At 37.1% G+C, this 23,168-nt stretch overlaps 1 protein-coding gene across 6 annotated transcripts in view; it reads left to right on the forward strand.

Moving 5' to 3' along the window:
- Positions 1-23,168, forward strand: part of BCLAF3 (BCLAF1 and THRAP3 family member 3) — a 67,575-nt gene that overhangs the window by 34,841 nt on the left and 9,566 nt on the right. For 4 of the 6 annotated variants that reach the window (XM_040633622.1, XM_040633631.1, XM_040633639.1 and 1 more), the window contains 3 exons: positions 4,602-4,716; positions 7,175-7,270; positions 10,197-10,351. In XM_040633622.1, coding sequence (XP_040489556.1) covers positions 4,602-4,716; positions 7,175-7,270; positions 10,197-10,351 — 366 coding nt within the window. Of the gene's footprint in view, positions 1-4,601; positions 4,717-7,174; positions 7,271-10,196; positions 10,353-23,168 lie in introns of all 6 variants that reach the window. The other 2 variants (XM_040633646.1, XM_040633647.1) reach the window with 2 other exon arrangements.

Consider the following 23,168-nt stretch of genomic DNA (forward strand, 5'->3'; position numbering starts at 1 on the left):
AAAAGGATTTAGAAAAAAATCATTTAGAACCTTTATCTTTATCCTAATTTGACTTCCTTCTTAAAATAAGAAAGAAACTGTTGATTTTATACTTTTGTCTCAAAAATTCAGTCTATGAAATTGATCTTGTTACTATTCTTGCATAAACCTGTTTAGTCAAGTCAGTATTTAGATATCTGTAGAAATTCAGAAGAAATGAAATATGAAATCATTAATCACAGGATGTAGCAATTTCCCACCTGTGTGATCTTTTTTTCCCGTCAGTTATATGCAAGGTCTGCGTGTATGTTTGCCCACCATTGTATCCCCACTGCCTTGAGCTCAATTCAGAGCTGTTGAATGAATGAAGACTTTGCAAAGGAGTAGATCCGGACAGAGGATACTTACATTGTAATGCATTTAAGCCTTGATTAGTATTTATTCCCTAATACATAAGGTAATCTTTCCCAAGCAAGCCTGATGCTTGGACATTCTGTCTAGTCTTGAAGACCCTATTCTCTCTTTTTTCTCCCACTTTTGAATAATCTCTTACCCTAATATCTCCATGTCTTCTCCTGACCCACTCTTTCTCCCTCTCATATCCCCTGTTACTAAGTTCCATACTTAATATTACCAAGGTGTTGTGCTGTATATATAGGCATGGTGTGTGGGGGATAAAGCAGCTTCAAAATAAAATCAGTAGACTTTGAGAGGACATCAGACTGCAGAGCCTTTCCTTTTAGCTACACAGGGTATAGAAAACATACAGTGAAAAAGTATACACAAAGTCCTTGTCCTCATTGAGCTTACAGTTTAATGGTAGGAGAAAATAAATAAATATATGTTGGTGAGTGATAGGTGAAAGTAAGGCAGAAGAGGAAACTTAATAGGACAGAGTGATACATGTGGTGTGATTTTATTTAGGTAGTTATGGAATGCTCTTAGGATTTTTAAAAAAATTTTTTTAAAAAGATTTTATTTATTTATTTGACAGAGAGAGACAGCCAGCGAGAGAGGGAACACAAGCAGGGGGAGTGGGAGAGGAAGAAGCAGGCTCCTAGCGGAGGAGCCTGATGTAGGACTCGATCCCAGAACGCTGGGATCACGCCCTGAGCCGAAGGCTGATGCTTAACGACTGCGCCACCCAGGCGCCCCAGGATTTTTTTTTTTAATTAAGCAGGGATGTGAATTAAGTGAGGGAGTTAGTCATAAGGTTTTTTGGGGGGTTAGTATTTTAAGAGAGGGAACTGCAAAGGCGAAGACCCTCAGGCAGGATCATGCTTACTCCTGCTTAAGGACTAGAAAGCAGACCAATAAGATTATAACACAGTGGGAAAGGAAGAGAGTAAGTAGGTGAGGCCAGATTGCAAAGAACCTTGGAGGACATGATGACTTTGTATTTTATTCTGAGTGAGATTACAAAACATTTTGGGTTCTAACCCAAGAAGAAATATAATCTCATTTAAATTTTAAAAGATTCACCCTGGATGCTGGGTAGAGAATTGTAAGAGCAAAAGAAAAATCATGTCCTTCTCATGTAGAAAAAGATGACAGTCAGGAAGTCAGAGCATAGTAGGTAGAGTAGACCCATCAGGAAACCGGCCTCCTTAGATCTTGCTTCTCAGATATCCTCTGCACGTGGTGTCTGCCTCATGGTCCAGGATGGGTGTTTGTGCCCTGGCCATCATGTCCATATTCTAGGCTTGTCTTTAAAGTCTTTGTGGAGTTTATACATGCAGCTTTAGCAACATTGGTCAAAATTTAGTCTCATGACCATACCTAGCTGCAGTGAGGCTGGGAAGTAGTTTCTTTAACTTGGACACTCTTTTGCCTGGTCACAAATCAAATATCAAAAGGCTTAAATTTTTTATTGTGGCAAAATATACATATAATAAATTTTACTATTTTAACCATTTTTAAATGTATGGTGCATTGGCATTAAGTACATTGACAGTGTTGTGCAACCATCCACACTATCCACTTCCAGAATTTTTTCTCAAACAAAAACTTTATACCATGTAAAGAGTAACTCCCTATCCCCTTTACTCCCAGTCCCTGGTAACCTCTATCCTTTCTATCTCTGTGAATTTATTCTATTAAATTCTATTAATTTATTCTATATGAGGTGCCTATTCTAGGTACCTCATATATATACATGGAATCGTGCATTAATTGTCCTTTTGTGTCTGGCTTGTTTCACTTAGGATAATGTTTTCATCCATGTTGTGTCATGTGTCAGAATTTCATTTTTAAAAATATTTCACTCCTTCATAAGGCTGAATAATATTCCATTGTATATACCACATTTATTTGTCCATTTTTCTGGTTTGGGACATTTCATTTGTTTCCATCTTTTGGCTATTGTAAATGATGCTGTTAGGAACATCGGTGGCATCTGTTTGATTGTAGCCATCCTAGTAGGTATAAAATGTTATCTCATTGTGGTTTCGATTTGCATTTCCCTAATGGCTAATGACGTTGAGCATCTTTTCATGTGCCTTTTGTGTGTCTTCTTTGGAGAAATACCTATTTAAATCCTTTGCCCATGTTTTAAATTGGATTATTATATTTTTATTATTGATATGTGAAGAGTTCTTTATATATTCTGGACATTACTCTGTTATCAGATATATGCTTTGCAAAGAGGATTTTTAAAAGTCCGTTGTTTTATTTATAAAAGCAGTAGTATATGCTAATGGCAAACATTTGGAAGTATATAATAAAGTATAAAAATAAAACTATAAGGCATTCTTAATTTCATGAGTCAGAGATGACCACTGTTAATACATTTCCTGTCATTTATTTTTTCTGGGCATATATGTAGTATATTTTAAATAATTAAAATTATCCTTGGGGCACCTGGCTTGCTCAGTCAGTAGAACATGTGACTCTTGGTCTCTGGGTTGTGAGTTCGAGCCCCACATTAGGTATAGAGATTGCTTAAAAATAAAAAATCTTGGGGCTCCTGGGTGACTGACTCGGCTAAGCAGCTGCCTTCAGCTCAGGTCATGATCCTGGAGTCCCAGAATCCAGCCCTGCATCAGGCTCCCTGCTCAGCAGGGAGTCTGCTTCTCCCTCTGCCCCTAACCCTGCTCTCATGCTCTCTCTCACTCTCTCTCAAATAAATAAATAAAATCTTTAAAAATAAATAAAAATAAAAAATCTTCTTTTTAAAGTAGGCTCCACACCCAATGTGGGGCTCAAACTCATGACCCCGAGATCAAGAGTCAATTGCTCTACCAATTGAGCCAGCCAGATACACCCACAAAAAATTTTTTTTAAAAAATTATCCTCCAAATACAGCTTTGCACCCTACTCTTTTGACTTACTATCATATCATGAGCATTTTGACAGAACATGAGAGTTTTTAACATTTCATAATACCCTGAGTAGTTATTCCATGTCAGGTTTGGGGGTCAAAACTGTGGGGCCACGAAATGAACCACCCACAGTTCCTCCTGTGAAGAGATCACGGCTTGCTGGGTAAGACAGGCAGGTGCACCAGCATTTACAAACATGAGTGATAAGTGTGAAGACCCCCAAATGCTTCATGTGCACATAGCAGGAGTATCTAGTCTACCTCATAGGGGTCTGGAAAAGTCTTCCTGGAACAGTGCAGTTGGAGCTAAATCTTGAAGTTGATCTAAGTCAAAGGAAATTACAACAGAAGGGATTGCTCATGCAAACTTGAGGAAGCAGGAGAAATTGTGTGTGTTGGGAACTGCACGTGCCTAAATGTTTCCAATGCCCAGTGTGCATGTGGGGGGGATGGGAACAAAGCGACCGGTGAGACAGCAAGGGCCAGAGCAGCAAGGGCCTTGAAGATCATGATGAGGAGTGTGGATTTTATCCCGATGTCAGTGGGGGACCCATGGAAAGGGTTGAGGCAGGGCCGAGGCAGTGAGCAGTTTGTTCACTACAGAGCAGGAAAGTCTGAGGAATATTGTGGGGAGATGTGGGATGTGACAGGGAGAGGACTGCCTGAGGGCTATGAAAGTGAGGCCCCACCATCAGAAGAGAAGCCCAAGGAAGGACCTTCCCTCCCAGGTCTGGCTGCCTGAGAAAAGGACTTGGTGGCCTCTGGACACTATGATGACAGGAGAGGGGAGCTATCCTTTGCTCCTGTGGCCCAGCAGTAACAGAGGTCTCAGCTCTGCCAGTGAGGGGACCTGAGCCAGTCATATTCTTTGTCTCTGGTGCTTTCATTAATAAAAGTCTGTCAGCAAGGGGGATGGCCCAGTGCTGCCAAAGTCTCAAGAGCAGTGATGATTTTCCCTTGGAAAACACATTCCACATATGGTTTCAGGAGGATACTACTCCCAGGAAACCTGTCCTTGGACCCCAGGTTGAGAACCGTGGTCCAATCCCTGTTTCCTCCTGTTGCTGACTTTCAACTTAGCTAAATAATATTTGTTGAAAAACGAAAGTTTTAGCCCTGATAACTATTATTTCACTTATAATTTTAGTAGTGATAGATCTTTGAGGTTTGTTGTTGATTGTTTGTTTTTACTGTTGTACTGCTTTAATTGTCTCTGAAGGGAGCAATTTGATTTCTCTTTTTTACTTATTGGGTAAAGGTAAACTAATAAAATATTCTTATTTTGTCTCTTTCATTTTATTAGGAATGATGAGCATTCTAGTTTTTCGAGGTTGAAGAATACTCAAGTTGAGGAATTCCAAAAACCTACAGGTTTTATAAAATCAAATTTTAGAAAATTTATTCAGAAACCTCACATGGTAAGATTGCAGTTCCAAATTTTTCATTTTTGTACACTCCATTCTCCTCACATATATCTATATGTATAGAGATCACCAGTATTTTTCTAACTGTTCATTAAGTACATGTTATGATTCTATTGTTCAATGTTAATATTCTGTTGTCTTATACTTGCGACAGAGGAAATAGTTATTTCTGATTTAGTAGGATTTTATTTCATTTATTATAGTACTAGCTTTCTTAAGATTTTTTTCTTAAGATTTTTTGAGAACAACTTTATTAAGATATAATTTACTTACCATAAAATGTTCACCCATTTTAGGTATACAATTTAATGATTTTTTATAAATCTACCAAGATATGTAACCATCAGCATAATCCAGTTTTATAACCTTTTCATGACTCCCAGTAATACTCCTCGTGCTTGTTTAGTTATTCCCTGTTCCCACCCCTAGCTAACCACTAATCTCTCTCTAAAGATCTCCCCTTTGATAAGACAGTTCAAAATATGGCAGCTGGCTTTTGAAATAAGAGCAAACAAGTGACATCTAGAAAGTTGGAAGCCAGAGTCTGTTTGTAATCTAATCTCAGAAGTGATGTTCTATCACTTCTATCACACTCTGCTTATAAGAAGCAAGTCACTAGGTCTGGCTCACACTCAAGGGACAGGGGATGACATAGCGGCCTGGATACTAGAGGGTGTGGCTCACTGGGAGCCTGGTCAGAAGTTGTCTGGTACAGTCCTCCTGCTGAGCCTCAGTGATTCACATCCCTTCACTTGCAAAATACACCCTTTCTTACCACAGTCCTCCAAAGTCTCCTCTCATTACATGTGACTCATTACATACATGACTGCTATGTAAAGGGTTTTATATGATTTTTTTCAAGAAAAAAAAGAGAAATAAAGGTGTGAAAGAGGAAGATTTGTGAGAAGTGCAGCAAATGGAATAGCAAATGGAATGAATAGAAGGTTATAAGACTTGATTTTGGAAAAAAGAAACTTCAGAATGGGCCCCATCTTTTCTGTTCCCATTAAAGGATTCCAGTCCTTTGCAGTTACAGTCTTAATACTCTGACTTTTGATACTTTCCTAATCATGGCAGGAGCGTCACCTCCAAATCAGTTATCCGAGTCAGCAAAATCTGCCTCCTGCAGTATTGAGAATTTGTTTTCTTCTTAGGCAGTGGGAACTCTTTAGCAACGGTTTGGTTCTTTCCTGGATGCCTGAATAAATACTAGATGTATAGTCCATTTTCCAAAAGTCACACATTGTGTTATACAGGAATATTTTTGTATACTTCTCACATTCATGAATTAAACTAGCCCTTCACAAGCTAGCATGCGTTACTTGAAGGAAGATGTATATATGTTCCTACAGCTAAGCTACATGCTACATGTTTTGTGTTCTTAATCCTATACATTTAAAATGTGTTATTTTTTTAAAATTTAAATTTTTTTTATTGAAGTGTAGTTGACACACTGTGTTATATTAGTTTCAGGTGCCCAACACAGTGAATTAAGAAGTCTTTGTGTTATGCTGTGTTCACCATAAGTGCAGCTGCTGTCTGTCACTGCACAACATTATTACAGTACCATTTACAATATTCCCTATGCTGAAACTTTCCTCTCTGTGACTTATTCATTCCACGACTTACTCATTTCATAACAAGCCTATATCGCCCACACCCTTTCACCCATCTTGCCCATCTCCTCACCCCCTCTCCTTCAGCAACTATCAGATCTTTGTATCTTTTTCTGCTTTTTGTTTGTTTATTCATTTGTTTTGTTTTTCATATTCCACATAGAAGTGAAGTCATATGGTATTTGTCTTTCTCTGACTGATTTAATTTAGCGTAATACCCTCTAGGTCCATTCATGTTGTCGCAAATGGCAAGAGCTCATTCTTTTTTATGGCCAAGTAATATTCCATTGTGTATATACCATATTTCTTTATCCATTCATCTATTGATAGACACTTAGGTTGCTTCCATATCTTGGCTATTGTAAATAATGCTGTAATAAACTGGGGTGCATATATCTTTTTGAATTAGTATTTTCATTTTCTTTGCGTAAATACCCAGTATTGGAATTGCTAGATTGTATGGTATTTCTATTTTTAATTTTTTGAGGACCCTCCATACTGTTTTCCACAGTGGCTGCACCAGTTTGCATTCCCACTAATAGTGCCTGAGGGTTCCTTTTTCTCCACACCCTTGCCAACACTTATTTCTAGTGTTTTTGATTCTAGCCATTCTGACAGGTGTGAGGTGGTATCTCATTGTGGTGTTAATTTGCATTTCCCTGATAATTAATGATGTTGAGCATCTTTTCATGTGTCTTTTGGCCATCTATATGTCTTCTTTGGAAAAATGTCCATTCATGTCCTCTGCCCCAAACTTGTATTTTTTAAATGGCAAGATGAACTTTTAAAAATAAACTTTAAATATATTAATCCATACTAATACTTTTTTCATGAAGAATTATACTATACAGAGAAAAGACACCATTACTCAGAAACCCTTTGGAGTTGAGGGAAGACGTCAAAACACAACAGGCTTTAGAAGACCTATTAAGGTATTGAATGTTATTTTCCATCTAATTCTAGCTTTGGGTTTATGCTTTGAACATAATGTTCTAAGTGTTAGTAAATTAAAAGCTGCTTTTGTGATATTTCAAATAGTAGCTATAAAATAATATTTCTGAACGTAAATTGATAGTTAACTGTAATCAGTTTAATGATAACCCTTTTCCTTAGGACTTGAATTTCAGATATTTTTTTAACCATTGGAACCCTTTTTCAAAGATTACATGGAAAACACAAATATATAAAACAGAAGCAGATGGGGTGGCTCTTGATGAGGAGGCAGATAAGGTCCTAGACCTCCTCTTCAGACCTGCCCCTTTACCTCTAAGATGTAAATGCATAGCTTTGTAGCTTCCAGGGTTCACAGACTGAAAAATCCTGTCCATAGCCGTACAACCCTCAGAGGCCTTCTGCATCATCTGAGAAAGATTCTGGTCCAGTAAGCTTTGTTAAAGCCTGTTTCATTGCATTCTAATTGTACAGCTATGTCTGATATACATGATTAATTGTTCAGAACACCTCATTCCACAGACATATGGAATAAGAATTATAGCATAAAGTACTATATTTCTCTCTCCTTTTTCTCAGAAGTTGACATACTTTTTGGGGTGCCTGGGTGGCTCAGTGAGTTAAGCGTCTGACTTCGGCTCAGGTCATGATCTTGGGGTCCTGGGATTGAGTCCTGTATTGAGCTCTGTGCTCAGCAGGGAGTTTGCTTCTCCCTCTTCCTCTGACCCTACACCCCACTTGTGCTCTCTCTCTCTCAAATAAATAATCTTTAAAAAAAAAGTTGAATACTTTTAAAATCCATTTTGCCTGAATTTCCTGCTTATGATAGGTACTTTATTAATATATTTTTTTGAAGATTTTATTTATTTGGGCAAGAGAGAGAGCATGAGCTGGGGGGCGGGGTAGGGGCAGAGGAAGAGGAAGAAGCAGACTCCCCATTGAGCAGGGAGCCCAATGCAGGGCTCGATCCAGGACCCTGGGATCACAACCTGAGCTGAAGGCAGACACTTAACTGACTGAGCCAGCCAGGTGCCCCACTTTATTAATATTTTTAACTCTACAGTATCTCTTTCCCCACCCTGCCAAAAGAAAGGAAAATAATCTAGGCTTTTTTGTGAAAGTAGCAGGCAGGCTGGATAGAGTAGTTAGCTCATTAGGAGGAAATTAATATGAGATAAAGGTAGTATAAACTGTCCCCAAACCATAGACTAAGAGGTAGTTGAGTGGTCTTCTATTAATACCTGCCTTGTTGAGAGGCATAATTTCCAGATGTTGAAAGGTTTTTTTCATTTGTAATAACACAATTTGAAGGTGTTGTGCAGATAACACTTCTAGCCAGTGTTTCATGTACCTAAAAACAGGTGTGACATTAGGTTTTCAAAAATAGCAATGGCCATAGAATATAAGCTTGTTTTATACTGTCTTTTAATCTCTTGAGTAATGAGCCACAAAATCAACTGAAAATGTGATGTCTGTGTAACTTAGAGACAATGTAGCTGGGCTTTCTGATATGAGTGCTTCCTACATGTTGTTCTTGTCGTTGGTCAGTTTTAGTTGTTTGTAGTATTTTTCTAAGGTCTTTACAAGGCCTATTTCCTGTTACCCTTTCTTCTTAAGGGAAAGTTCTTTAATATTAATTATTTTTAAATGTTTTTAAAAATATATGCAATAATCTCTCCTTTTGACCAATCTTTAAAGCTGTGTAATGTTATATGATTGTTTAGAAATTCACAATTCCTTATAGTAAAATAAGGAGAAGAAATAATCCTTTCTAGATTTTCTATTTCTATTTCATTAAAATTTGCTTTTTAATGGACTAATTCAAAGCAAGATAGCAGTCACTTTATTATATATGTAAAAATGAACAGTGTGAATTTCAAGATTAGCTCTGATACGTCGTTTGCGTAGTTTTAATGAAACTATAGTGTCTCATTCTAATTCTGTCTTACCTAAATTTTTTGTAGCCTTAAGAAAATAATTGGAAAATAGGCCTAGCATAAATGCTTTTTTAAATAAAGTCGTGTGCTTCATTATGTATGACATACCCATTTGTTAAGTAATTCTGGAAAGAGGAATATGCTTGGTTTTTTATAATTACTCCATTATAATATACCATTTGTACATTTCCCACATGGGAATCAAACAAATATTCATTGTTCTCTTATGTCTGTTGTAATACTAGGTGGTGTGTGGGCAAGAAATGGTCTTTTTCAGTGTAAATTCTTACCTTGAAAATATTTGCTATGATGGTATTTTTATGGTAAAGAAAGATTGGCTTGAAGATACTGACAGAAGTGCAGTTGAGAGAGTTTTTTATTCTTAAATAAATGTTAATACTTTATGTCCTCCCCCAATTTGGTATTTGATATATTTCGTTATGAGTAAGAAGGATAATTGTAGCTCATTAGATAAACTTTTAAAAGTTGCATTTGTTTTTACATGATAAATTTAAAGAATTTCAAGTTTTTTTAACTTAGTTTTTAAAATTGCTTTTATGTAGGGGCGCCTGGGTGGCTCAGTTGTTTGAGCATCTGACTTCGGCGCAGGTCATGATCTCAGGGTCCTGGGCTCGAGCCCCCTGTCGTGGAACTCTGTGCTCAGCGAGGAGTATGCTGCCTCTCTCCTTCTCCCTCTGCCCCCCCTCTGCTCATGCTCTCTCTCTCTCAAATAAATAAATAAAATCTTTTAAACAATTGCTTTTATGTAAATTTAGAAAATCATTATATAAAATAAACTATGAGCCTAGTTTGAAGAAAACATACTTTATAACCATCATTACCTCTTCCCTTTCAGTATATGTAGTGCCTAGAATCAAGGGTGGCTCCAAGTACCAGACATTTTTCCATTTCTTATACTAATAGATTTGGAAGCTGTAGTTTTTACATTTAATTGTTTTTTTCTTTACAGACCAACTTTAGAGGTGGCAGATTCCAGCCCCATTATAAATCAGGCCTAGTACAGAAGAGCTTATACATTCAGGCTAAATATCAGCGTTTACGATTTGCTGGCCCAAGGGGATTTATCACTAATAAATTCAGAGAAAAATTACTGAGGAAAAAAAAGGTTAGTTGCATTATGGTCATTTAAAAATGTAGAGTGACTTTTGAACTCCTAAATTATTTCTGTTTAATAGATCAAGTGTTTTTTTTAATTTAATTTTGACAAGTTACAACCTAGATCTCACAGATGTTCTTATTGCATGATAGTTGAAGAAGTTCAAGGAGTGATGGTAATAGAGTTGTGAGACTGTTTAATGTTGAAATGCTTTTTGCTGTTTTGCCTCAAATACTATGAATATGTCAGCTGTTTGAACTTTTTACTTTGGAATGTCTGTTGTATGATTAATCTTTGAAATGGAAATTCAGGTAAAGACTTTTAACTGGTATATTTTAGCCTTATACAATGTGAATTACCTAAGTACCAAAAAATATTGAACTGACTGTATAAAAAGGGCACATAAATTGCAAAATACATTAATTTTTCTTTCCCCCATTCATGTGTTTTTTATTGTGATAAAATACATATAACATAAAATTTGCCATTTTAACCATTTTTAAGTATACAATTCAGTGGTAGTAATTACATTCATAACGCTTTGCAGCAATCGCCACATGTGCTAATTCTTAATGTTAATAAAAAGTTTCTTGATAATTTGAATTTTGTTCTCTTTTAGTTGTGGATTGATTTTATTTAAATGTCATGTTGGTACTTGAAAATGCAGCATAAATATGATATAAAATTACATTCTATATATTTTAAATGAGAACAATAGCATTACATCAGTTAAGTGAGGCATGTTTGCCAATTTTCTGACTCATTTTTGTTAATTTGGGGCTACATTTTCTCTGAGAAATATATGTGTATCCAGTGTTGCTATCAAATAGTCCAACTGTGGTTTTATAAATTTTCTAACCATAAATGTTTCCTTTACACTGAGCTTGCTTAGTGATTTTAGTAAAACTTATTTTTCGAAAGATGGACTAGTAGAATGGAATTGACAACTGTTTTATTTTTTAAGTTTTAGAGTTAACTGTATCTTCTATAATTTCTCTCACCGCGCTCCCCCATCCCCCAATTTTAACTGAATACTTTAGGCGAAGTTTCTAATTTCACCTTGTATGTTATTCTTGATGTTATTGATGTTATGAAAGCCATCTCTTCTTTAAAAATGTGAATGTAATTGGGCACATTTTCCCCTCTTGTACACCTCCCTACTGTTGAATTAAGTTGCTGCTTTTCTTCCTGTCTTGGGTAGCAAGTTTCTCTGCAGCAGATCTTCTAGGTCTTTGTCCCCAATCACAGTTGGCAGCCTGGCTGTTCACAGGGAAGCAAGTCATTGATGTCCACTCAAGGAGAAAGGCTGAGGCAAGCCTTATTTTCAGTTGCAAGGTTGAGTTTCAGGTACTTGGGTTTCTCTTCTGTTTGCTCTGTGTTATCTTCCTTTTTTTTTTAAGATTTTATTTATTTATTTGACAGAGACACAGCCAGCGAGAGAGGGAACACAAGCAGGGAGAGTGGGAGAGGGAGAAGCAGGCTCCCAGCGGAGGAGCCTGATGTGGGGCTCGATCCCAGAACGCCGGGATCACGCCCTCAGCTTAACGACTGAGCCACCCAGGCGCCCCTGTGTTATCTTCCTTTGACTCCACTTTTACCTCCGGTTTTTGGATGACTGGGGGTTCCTGAGTGCTCGACTGTCTGCCTCAGCCTGCAGTTTCTATGTGCTCATTGAACTTGTGCCATTTAGTCATTCTTTTCTTAGCCTCACTGTGCCCATTTCTTTTTTTTCTTTTTTTAATAATAATAATAATAATAATAATAATAATAATAATAAAATGGCCACATGTCAAAAAGACAGGAGCCAGTTTATTTTTTTTTATTTATTTTTTTTAATTAATGATTTTTTATTATATTATGTTAGTCACCATACAGTACATCCCCGGTTTCCAATGTAAAGCTCGATGATTCATTAGTTGCGTATAACACCCAGTGCACCATGCAATACGTGCCCTCCTTACTACCCATCACCGGTCTATCCCATTCCCCCACCCCCCTCCCCTCTGAGGCCCTCAGTTTGTTTCTATAGTCCATAGTCTCTCTGTTTCATTCGCCCTTCTGATTACCCCCTTTCTTTATCCCTTTCATTCCTACCGATCTTCCTAGTTCTTGACATTCCATAGATAGAGAAATCATATGATAGTTGTCTTTCTCTGCTTGACTTATTTCATAGCATTATCTCCTCCAATGCCCGGTCCATGTTGCGCTAAATGTTGAGAATTCGTTCTTTCTGATAGCTGGGGATTTATTCCATTGTATAAATGGACCACAACTTCTTTTTTTTTTTTTTAAAGATTTTATTTATTTATTCGACAGAGATAGAGACAGCCAGCCAGAGAGGGACACAAGCAGGGAGTGGGAGAGGAAGAAGCAGGCTCGTAGCTGAGAAGAGCCTGATGTGGGGCTTTCGAATCCATTAACGCCGGGATCCGCCTGGCGATAGGCAGAGGCTTACATCCGCTGTGCACCAGGCGCCCCTGGACCACAACTTCTTAATCCAGTCATCTGTTGAAGGGCATCTCTGGCTCCTTCACAATTTAGCTATTGTGGACAATGCTGCCTATGAACATTGGGGTGCACATATGGCCCTTCTCTTCTGTCTGTATCTTTGGGGTAAATACCCAGTAGTGCAATAGCTGGATCATAGGGTAGCTCAATTTTTAACTTTTTTAAGGGACCTCCACACCGTTTTCCAGAGTGGCTATGCCACTTGCATTCCCACAACAATGTGAGGAGGGGATCATCCATCCTCTCCAGCAATTTGTTGTTTCTTGCCTTGTCAATTTTTGCCATTCTAACTGGCGTAGGTGGTATCTCAGTGTGGTTTGATTTGAATTTTCCCTGATGGCTAATGATTTTGAACATTTGTCATGTGTCTGTTAGCCATTTGTATGTCTTTCATTATGGAAAAGATGTCTGTTCCAAATCTTCTGCCCATTTTTTGGTTTGTTTATTTGTTCTCGTGTATTGAGTTTGAGAAGTTCTTTGTAGATCTTGGATACCAGTCCTTTATCTGTAGTGTCATTTGCAAATATATTCTCCATTCTCGTGGGCTGCCTCTTAGTTTTTGACTGTTTCCTTGGCTGTGCAGAAGATTTTTATCTTGATGATTCCCCATATTCATTTTTATCTTTTGTTTCTCGCCTTTGGGGATGTGTCATGAAAAAGGTTGCTTTGGCCACGATGTCATAGAGGTTGCTGCCTATGTTCTCCTCTAGAATTTTGATGATTCCTTCTCACGAGGTCTTTCATCCATTTGGAGTTTATTTTTGTGTATGGTGTGAGATAGTGGTCAAGTTTCATTCTTTTGCATGTAGCTGTCCAATTTTCCCAGCACCATTTATTAGAAGAGACTGTCCTTTTCACCGGATGTTTTCCTGCTTTATCAAATATTAGTTGCCCAAAGAGCCGAGGGTCCATTTCTGGGTTCTCTATTCTGTTCCATTGGTCTATGTGTCTGTTTTGTACCAGTACCATGCTGTCCTTTGTGATCTACAGCTTTGTAGTACAGCTTTCGAAATCCGGCATTGTGATGCCTCAGCTTTTGTTTTTCCTTTTCAACCGTAGTTCCGCCGAGTCGGGGCCTTTTCTGTTTCCATACAAATTTAAGGACTATTTGTTCCAGTTCTTTGAAAAATATCCTTGGTATTTTGATCGGGATAGCATTGAAAGTGTAGATTGCTCTGGGTAGCATGGACATTTTAACTATGTTAATTCTTCCCGATCCATGAGCATGGAATATGTTTCCATCTTTTATGTCTTCCTCAGTGTCTTTCAAGAGTGATTTATAGTTTCTAGAATATAGGTCCTTTACGTCTCTGGTTAGAGATTAATTCCAAGGTAACGTATGGTTTTTGGTGCTATTGTAAATGGGATGGATTCCCTAATTTCTCTTTCTTCGGTCTAAGATTATTAGTGTATAGAAATGCAACTGATTTCTGAGTATTGATTTTGTATCCCTTACATTACTGAATTGCTCTATAACTTCTAATAGTTTGGGCGTGGATTCTTTTGGAGTTTTTCCATAGAGTTCATGTCATCTGCGAAGAGACATTTTTGACTTCTTCTCTGCCCGATTTGGATACCTTTGATCCCTTTTTGTTGCTGATTGCTGTTGCAAGGGACTTCAGTACTATCGATGACATATAGTGGCAGAGTGCGGCATCCTTAGTCAGTTTCCGATCTTTATAGGAAGCTCCAGCTTTTCCCATTGAGAATTTGATATTTGCAGTAGGCTTTTCATAGATGGCTTTTATGAGATTGAGAAATGTACTCCTATTCCTACACTCTGAAGGGTTTTAATCAGAAAGGATGCTGTATTTTTGTCAAATGCTTTTTTTTTTTTTTTTTTTTTGCCAGGGTGTTCTGTCTATTTCTGAGAGTGGAGTGTTGAGGTCCCCTACTATTAATACTTTTATTTATATGTCTCTTTATTCTGGTTAGAGTTGGCTTGTGTATCTTGCTGCTCCTGTTGGGGCATATATATTTATAATTGTCATATCCACTTGTTGAATACTTCCCTTTAGAATAATATAGTGCCCTTCTGCGTCTCTAACTATAGCCTGTAGTTTAAAATCCAATTTATCTGATATGAGAATTGCTACCCCAGCTTTCTTGAGGTCCATTTGCGTGAAAGATGGTACTCCATCCCCTTACTCTCAGTCTGAATGCATCTTTGGGTTGAATGAGGTCTCTTGTAGACAGCAAATGGATGGGTCATTTCTTTTTATCAATCTGCAACCCTGTGGTATTATGGGAGGCGTTTAAACCATTTACATATGACACTAAGAACTGAGAATAGAATTTTAATGATGCCATGTTGCCAGTAAAGTCTTTGTTTGTATCGGTTGTGACTTTCTGTTCTGTATCACTCTTGGGGCCTTTTACCTTTATAGAACCCCCTTAATATCTCCTGTGGGCCCGGTTTCGTGGTTACAAAATTCTGGTTAATGACTGGCAATTCTGGAATGTCTTTATTTCTCCATCAATTCTGAATGACAGCCTTGCTGCAAAGGATCCTTGGCTGCATGTGTAAATTTGCTACTGCAAAAGACCTTTAAAGATATACCTCAGGGGCGCCCTGGTTGGCTCAGTCAGTTAAGCTTCCAACTCTCGATTTTGGCTCAGGTCATGATCTCAGGGTGTGAGATCAGCCCATCGTGGCTCTTGCTCTAGGAAGTCTGCTTGATTCTCTCTCTCCTCTTCTCCTCTGCTCCTCTCTCTTCTCTCTCAAATAAATAAAATCTTTAAAAAAAATTACAGATACAAAGGATATATCCCATGACTTATACATTCCATTAGAAGAAGTAGGGAAATACAGGCACAAAGAGATGCTTATAGCGGTTGATCATTATAGCAAAATATTTGGGAAAATGTGTTATTCAGGAAAATCCCAAATGATAAAACTTAAATAAGGTAGATATTTATTTTCTTTCTATGCAAATGAAAGTCTTAAGATAAGCAATCCATGTCGCAACTCCATGATATCCCAATTCCATGATGAGCAGTGATGCAGGTTCATTCTATCTACCGTGTCTATGGTCTCGTAAACATGAGGATTCCTTGTGGTCCAAGATAGCTAATTGATCTCAAGTGTTTCCTCCATAGCACAGGAAGTAGTGTATGAAGATAACACTAGGAAGATATGAAGGAAAGAAAGACACAGTTCTTTTTAAGGGCCTCCTGAAAGTTGAACATGACACTTCAGTTGAGTCACATGACCACACCTAACAGCAAAAGCAAACTGGGAAATAAGCCTTCCAGACAGCACCTGCCAGCTAAAACTAGGAATCTTTGTTACGAAGGAAGAAGAGAGAGCGAGTTTTAGGGGACAAGCTGCAGTCTGCCACAAAACCAAAATGTTGACTCATAAATGGTTCAACAACAAATAAGTTATGGTTCATTCAGACAGCAAAATACTACGTCATTGTTGAAATGATGGTATGGATGTACAGTTATTAACATGGGAAGAGATGCCCGAAGTATTATGAAATGACAAAAGCACTTCATGAAATTGTTTTTATGGTATGATCCTGTCATCTCTTCTGTATCTATCTAGTTGCCCTTTCCTTATATTTTATCTATTGATTGATCGATCAATCTGTCTTAAAATGCCTTTTAGTTTTTAAAGTGATAGAATTTCTGTATTCTAAATTACTTGTTGGTTTAAATTTCTGATGATATTGTATTGTGATATGAAATGTGCTGTGTATGAAATGAATTATTCTTTGGTATTTGTTGTGACTGGATCATGTCAATCTCTAGTAATTATCTGTTTTCCTAATTATTGAGGACAGAAGGATTCTGCATACGTTCGTTAGAGCAAGCTTATTAATTGTGTTGTTCAAGACATTTCATATTTCCTAATTATTAGTAAGCTTTCTGTATCAGTTTCTGAGGGAAGTGTTAAAAATACCTACCATGCTCAGGTCATGATCTTGGGGTCCTGGCATCTAGCCCAGGTCAGGCTTCCTGCTCAGAAGGAGATTGGCTTGTCCCCTCTGCCCTTCCCCCTGCTGGTGCTGGCTCTCTTTCAAATAAATAAATAAATAAAATAAAATAATTTAAAAAAATACCCACCATGATGGAGGGATTTAATAATTCGCTTTAGTATATATATCATTATTTACTTTTATATATATTTTAAGGCTATATTTTTGGGTGCATGCAAGTCACAATTATTATAATTTTTGGTAATTGTTCTTTATTGTTAAGTGATAGCTCCCCACCACTTTTTTTTTTTTAAGATTTTATTTATTTATTTGACAGAGACACAGCCAGCGAGAGAGGACACAAGCAGGGAGAGTGGGAGAGGGAGAAGCAGGCTCAGCGGAGAGCCTGATGTGGGGCTCGATCCCAGAACGCGGGATCACGCCCTGCAGCTTAACGACTGAGCCACCCAGGCGCCCCCTTACTCCACTTTTTTTTTTTTAAGTAGCCTCCATGCCCAGTGCGGGACTTGAACTCATGACCTGAGAATCAGAGTCCCATGCTCTACCAACTGAGTCAGCCAGACACCCCAATGGTAGCCCTTTTTAATACCTAACATTATTGCCTTAAATTCTTTTTATTAAAGATTTTATTTTTAAGTAATCTCTACACCCAATGTGGGGCTTGAACTTGCAACCCTGAGATCAAAGAGTCGCATGCTCTACCGACAGACCAGCCAGTGCCCCTATGGCCTTAAATTCTCACTTCATCTGATTAGTATTGCTTTTCTATCTTCATTTGTTTAGTATTTGGTATATTTTTTTCCATAATTTTGCTTCAAATATTGGGTGTTGTTGTCTTTTATGCTTACAAAGGCATACATACAGAATTTGTATTTCAATTCAGATAATTTCTGCTTTTTAACAGCTGAATTCAGTGTTTACATTCATTAGGATTGCTGATAAATTTATTTCTACCATCTTATGTGTTCTATTGCCATTTTTCTTGTTATTTTGGGCTTTTCTGATTCTGATTGGATTGATTTTGTTCCCTTTTTCCTTCTTCAACGTTCTGGAAGATATATATTCTATTTCTATTAGAGGTTACCCTTAAATTTTAGTATGCTGCATTTGACCTAAGAAAGACTGCATTTAATCAATAGCTCTGTTCTCTCTGCTCCTGTGTTATTGTTGTCTAGTTTATTACTTTCACCTGTTTTTAAAAAGTGTCCCAGATTAATCTTTTTATTATTAGGGTTGTGGGTATCCTGTATAGCACTTCCCTTCCTCTCTGAAATTCAGAACCAGTGTGGAGAAAAGGGAAGAAAAGGCAGGAATTAAGAGGTGGGAGATCAAAATACAATATTAGTTTTTATTTCAGATAAAGCTGATCGGAGAAGAGTGATTTTAGATCTGTGGCAGATGAGGCTTGCTGATACTTTATTCCTGAATTAGATGGACTTAGCCCCGATGGCACAGGGAGACAACAACAGGTCTCCCTAATAAGGTTGGTTATTCACCACCTGGACCCGAGCAGACAGAATGTTCTTTCTGTGAGCAGCAGATCGAAGGAGAGAGAATAGCAGAGGCTGAGCAAGCATGGTGAGGGTGAGCCTCCTAAACTTACATTCTCTCCTGCCTTTGGGCGGAATGGTTAAGGAAGCGGAAAGAAGTTAGGAGTGTTCTTACATCATCACTTGTGGAGGTTAGAGAACTCCTTTTGATGGGTATATGAGTGGAAAGTAATCGTTCGTTTAAGAATGATGACTATTACTGCTGTTCTTGTTAACATTATTTTCAATAGTTCCTGCTACGTGCTGATTTACGCGAAGCTAGTGTTTTCAGCTGCAGCGCCCTTGACTCGATGGACCCTCCCAGGCTCTGATACCAGGAAGAAGCAGCACCCCAACATAGTGGAGGAATGGAGTCCTGCTAGTCTGGAGGTCATTTTCTTATGCTCGCGATGGTCTTCGGAGCTGCAGGAGAGGGGGGTGGGCCGTGAGACCAAAGAGTCCCCAGTGACATTATCTCACTGTGGATTCCTTGGCGTATCACCATTCTTTCTCCGATGAGAAGACTCTGACTGAGACACTGCTCACCTCTTCTCTTGAGGGTCATGTGACTGGCACAGCCCCCAGCCGAGAACTGCCCCTGGCAAGGCAGGGCTGGGAGGGATCCCTGAGTGTGGTAGAAAGCCAGCCGACCTGAACAGCTTGCTGTGACAGTGAGATCAAAGGGCTGGCGTTATCTGAAGCCTCCCTCCACTACCAATAATGAATGTGAAGCCAAAATAAAGTTTTCTAAACTACGACTAATTTTTTTTTTTAAAGAACAACTTTTGACCAACTGTGTTAGAAGACTGATGTGTCTTTCTACCCCTTTGTATAGGACAATATTTAAAAGTCCTTGTGCATTAAGGGATGCACAAAGGTATGCAGTCAAAAAACTGTAGGAGATAAAAATGTGTATTATAGGAGGTTGAAATTATAATAAATAATTAAGATTATGTATTACATTCCCTGGATTTTACTGAGGTTTTGTAGCATTCACCTGCAACTCATTTATTTTTAGGTTCACGTTTTCTTTAAATTCCAGTTAGTTAGCATACAGGGTAATCTTAAAATACAGCATAATTTTAGTTTCAGGTGTAGAATGTGGTGATTCCTCCGCATCACAACACCCAGGGCTCCTCTGGCGCCCTCCTTAATCCCTATCACCCATCTAGCCCATCTCCACCCACCTCCTCAACTTAACCTTCAGTTTGTTTTCTAACTAAGAGTCATTTTATGGTTTGCCTCCCTTTTTTTTTTCTTTCCCTATGTTCTGCTATTTAAATTTTTATTTGTTGTGATTTTCTAAGGGAAATATTTGCACTTTTTTTTTTTAAAAGATTTTATTTTAAGTAATCACCTCTATGCCCAACGTGGGGCTGCAATTTATAACCCCAAGATTGAGTGGGATGTTCCACCAACCCAGCCAGCCAGAAAGGAATCCTGGAATGTAAACTTTTGTACCTGATTTTCTATTAATCCTTTAATATTCTTTTCTTAAACGGGTTCCCAAATTACGCAAGCTTTAGGTCCCACAAAAACATGGGTCCACCTCTGTCTTTTAAAAATTTTATTATTTTTTTTTTTTTTTTTAGTGGGGGTGGGGGCAGAAGGAGAGAGAGAGAAAGATTTTTTTTTAGAGAGAATCTTAAGCAGGCTCCAGCCCAGCGTGGGAGCCTGACTCCAGGCTTGAGGTCTAGCAGCTGAAATAGCGACCTGAACTGAAATCAAGAGTCGGACACTTTACCAACAGAGCCACCCAGTGCCCTCACCTGTGTTTTTAGTTTTTATAAGAAGGTTTGCCAGAGTTCCTTTGCTTACCTCTCCTCTGTGTTTCTCACGCCTTTTTTCTGGAGTCCATTTTCCTTCTTGCTCAAGTACATCTTTTAGTAATTCTTCCCATGAATGTCTGTTAATGACCCTACTTATTTCCTCTCCTGTCAGAGGCCACTAGTATCTAAATTTAAGCTTTATCATTTCTTTGTTTTTCTTTATAGTTTCATAAAGAAAAGTATATCGTTATGTGTTTTAAAACTTTTTTTATTAGTGGACTAATGTTATATATATTTTTCAATTTGTTTTCCACTCAAAAATTATGTTCCTGAGATTCTGCTATGTTGTCGAATATAGCTATAATTTATTTTCTAATCATTGCTGTATTGTATTCCGTCACCCATGTTTTACCCATTTTACTTGTTAATGGACATTGTGGCTTATTTCAGTTTTTACTACAGTAGGCGTAATGCTACTTTAAGCATTTTCATAAATGCCTCCTGGGAAATCGATAGTTTCTTTAGTTTGTACTTAGGAGTGGAATTGCTAGGTCATAGAGTATGGACATCTTCCTTAAAAACAAAATTGGTTTCAAATGACTGTATCATTTATTTCCCATCAGTACTATATGACACATTGCCTTGCTGCATTGCTGCTGGATGCCTGCTAGTTTTTAAGGCTTGAATATTTGCCAATTTTATGGATATGTAGTGGTTCTTCATAGTAGAATTAATTTGTATTTTCTGATTGGTAATGAAGTAAGGGACATTTTATATGTTTATTGGCCATTTATATTTTTATAAAAATGCTTGTGTAATTCTTTTGATCCTTTTTAAAAAACTGGTTTGTTTTATTGATTTATAAAAAATTCTTTACATATTCAGGATAATAATCCCTTGACAGTTATATTTAGCAAGTATATATTGTATATAAAAATATGTTTAGCAAATCTCCTTCTAGTCTGTGGCTGGTCACTGTGTTCTCATTATGGTGGCTTTTGGTAAAATGGATATTGTTATTTTTCATATAGCCAAATTTGTTAGGATTTTCCTCTGTGGTTTTCAGTTTTCACTTCTTGTATAAGAAAATATTATTTATATCCCTGATATCATAAAAGTATTCTCCCATATTTATAGTTTTGTATTTTATATATAGTTCATTAATTCATCTAGAGTTGATTATATGATATGAGTTGAAGGGGTGTAAATTCTAATTATCTTATGTATCTTATCAGTGTTTGTTTAAAATGTATATGTTCTTTTCTCCCCATCTCACTTGTTATTCAAAGATACATTGTTGGATACGGGAAAGCGGTACTCTGAGAAAAATATATAGCCTCAATACTTAAAGGTTGAAGAAATTAAATAACTGTTCCAAGTTTGAAAGTTAAAGAAGAATGATAGAAAAAAAACCACACAAAGGAAGTAGAATAAAAAACACTATAAAATAGTAAGAGCAGAAACCAATTAAATAACCATCATATAAATAATAGATCAATTAAACAGAAATCCATATTAAATAATAGAGGCTCAAGGAAGCCAAAATATTGTTTATTTGAAAAAAATTAAGCACAGTAGATAAATCTGGTGTGACTACTCTCAAAAAGAAAAAGGAAAGGCACAGATAAATTTCATTAAATTGATAAAAGGTGTCATAAGTTTAGATGCAACAGAGGTAAGGACATAACTAGATGCTTTTCGTTAACTTTATGCTGATTACATTGAAAATGTAAAAATAATGCAAATTTCCAGAAAATGTATATTGATTTTTACATCTATATTGTACACTCTTACCAATGCTAATAATTTCTGTGTGTGGATAATTTCAGGTTTTCTACATAAAACAACCATGGCATGTGAATTGTAACAGTATTTTTCTTCTATTATCTCTGTGAAAGTCTCTGCAAATTTCTTTCTAGAATGCCTCTTAGAAGTATGTATTGGAACTTCTCATTCTGTCTTCCATGTCTCATAAATTCTCTTTTTTTATTTCCAGCTTATTATCTCTGTATTGTGCATTATGGGGTTTATTCAGAACTGTCTGTCAGTTGACCATTTTACATGATGATTTATTCATTGAGTTTTTTAAATTGAATGAGTTAATCTTTTTATTTCCAAGTAAAATTTGGTCCTGGTTCAGCATGCTTATTCTCTGTTCATATCATCCTCTTGTTCCATTATTTCAATTCCTTCTTTTACCTTTTTAATCATTTTTAAACAGAGTAGTGTTTCTAGTCCCTTTCAGAATATTAAATTATTGATAGTTTCTGATTACGTTGATTATCTTTTTGATTCTGTCTTTATTTCCTCACATGGTTTGTAATTTTTATCGTGAGCTCATCTTATATTGTGAGCTCATGTTAAGCAGTGATGGTCCTTTTCTGTGGGAGTCCCTAGATACCTAGATTATGGATTTGTCCCAATATGTGTGGATTAATTTTTATTCTGCAAGGGTCCCAGAGTTTTCATGGGCCTTGAGCAAATTGTTTCTTGCCCGATTTTTGTTAGTGTGTCAGCTGAGAATTCTTTTGCTATAAGACTAGTATAAAACTCAATCCTACACTCAGGCTTGGTTTAATTTCTCCAGAAGAGGTGTTTCTTTTCTTTCAGACTCAAAGCCTTGAATATTACAAAATGCCTTGCTCTTTTTCCTTGTTGGGTTCTTGTTAGTGTCACTTGTATGGACTAATCAACTTTGCGAGGCTTTTCCTTAATCCACCCTCTTAGTTCATATATTCATCTTGAGTGGACCCAAGGCCATGTCTTCCCCCATTCTCTAGGTGCTGGTTCCATCAGCCCAGCTTTACTATCCATAGCTACAGAAGGGAATTTCCCTTTCTTCCCTCTTGGCTCAATTAACTACTTAAAAACACATAATTTTATTTATTGGCAGTCATTATTTTGTTTATTATTTGATAGCCAAGAGAGTGTCCACATTAAGCTCTTCATGTTGCAGACAGAAGTGGTAGAAAGAAGTCTTGAGTTACACCCAACTTTACATCATTTTTTATTTTTTTATTCTATTTATTTTTATTTTTTAAAGATTTTATTTATTTATTGAACAGAGATAGAGAC

Source organism: Ursus maritimus (assembly GCF_017311325.1).
Source record: "Ursus maritimus isolate PB19 chromosome X unlocalized genomic scaffold, ASM1731132v1 scaffold_X1, whole genome shotgun sequence".
Lineage (NCBI taxonomy): Eukaryota > Metazoa > Chordata > Mammalia > Carnivora > Ursidae > Ursus > Ursus maritimus.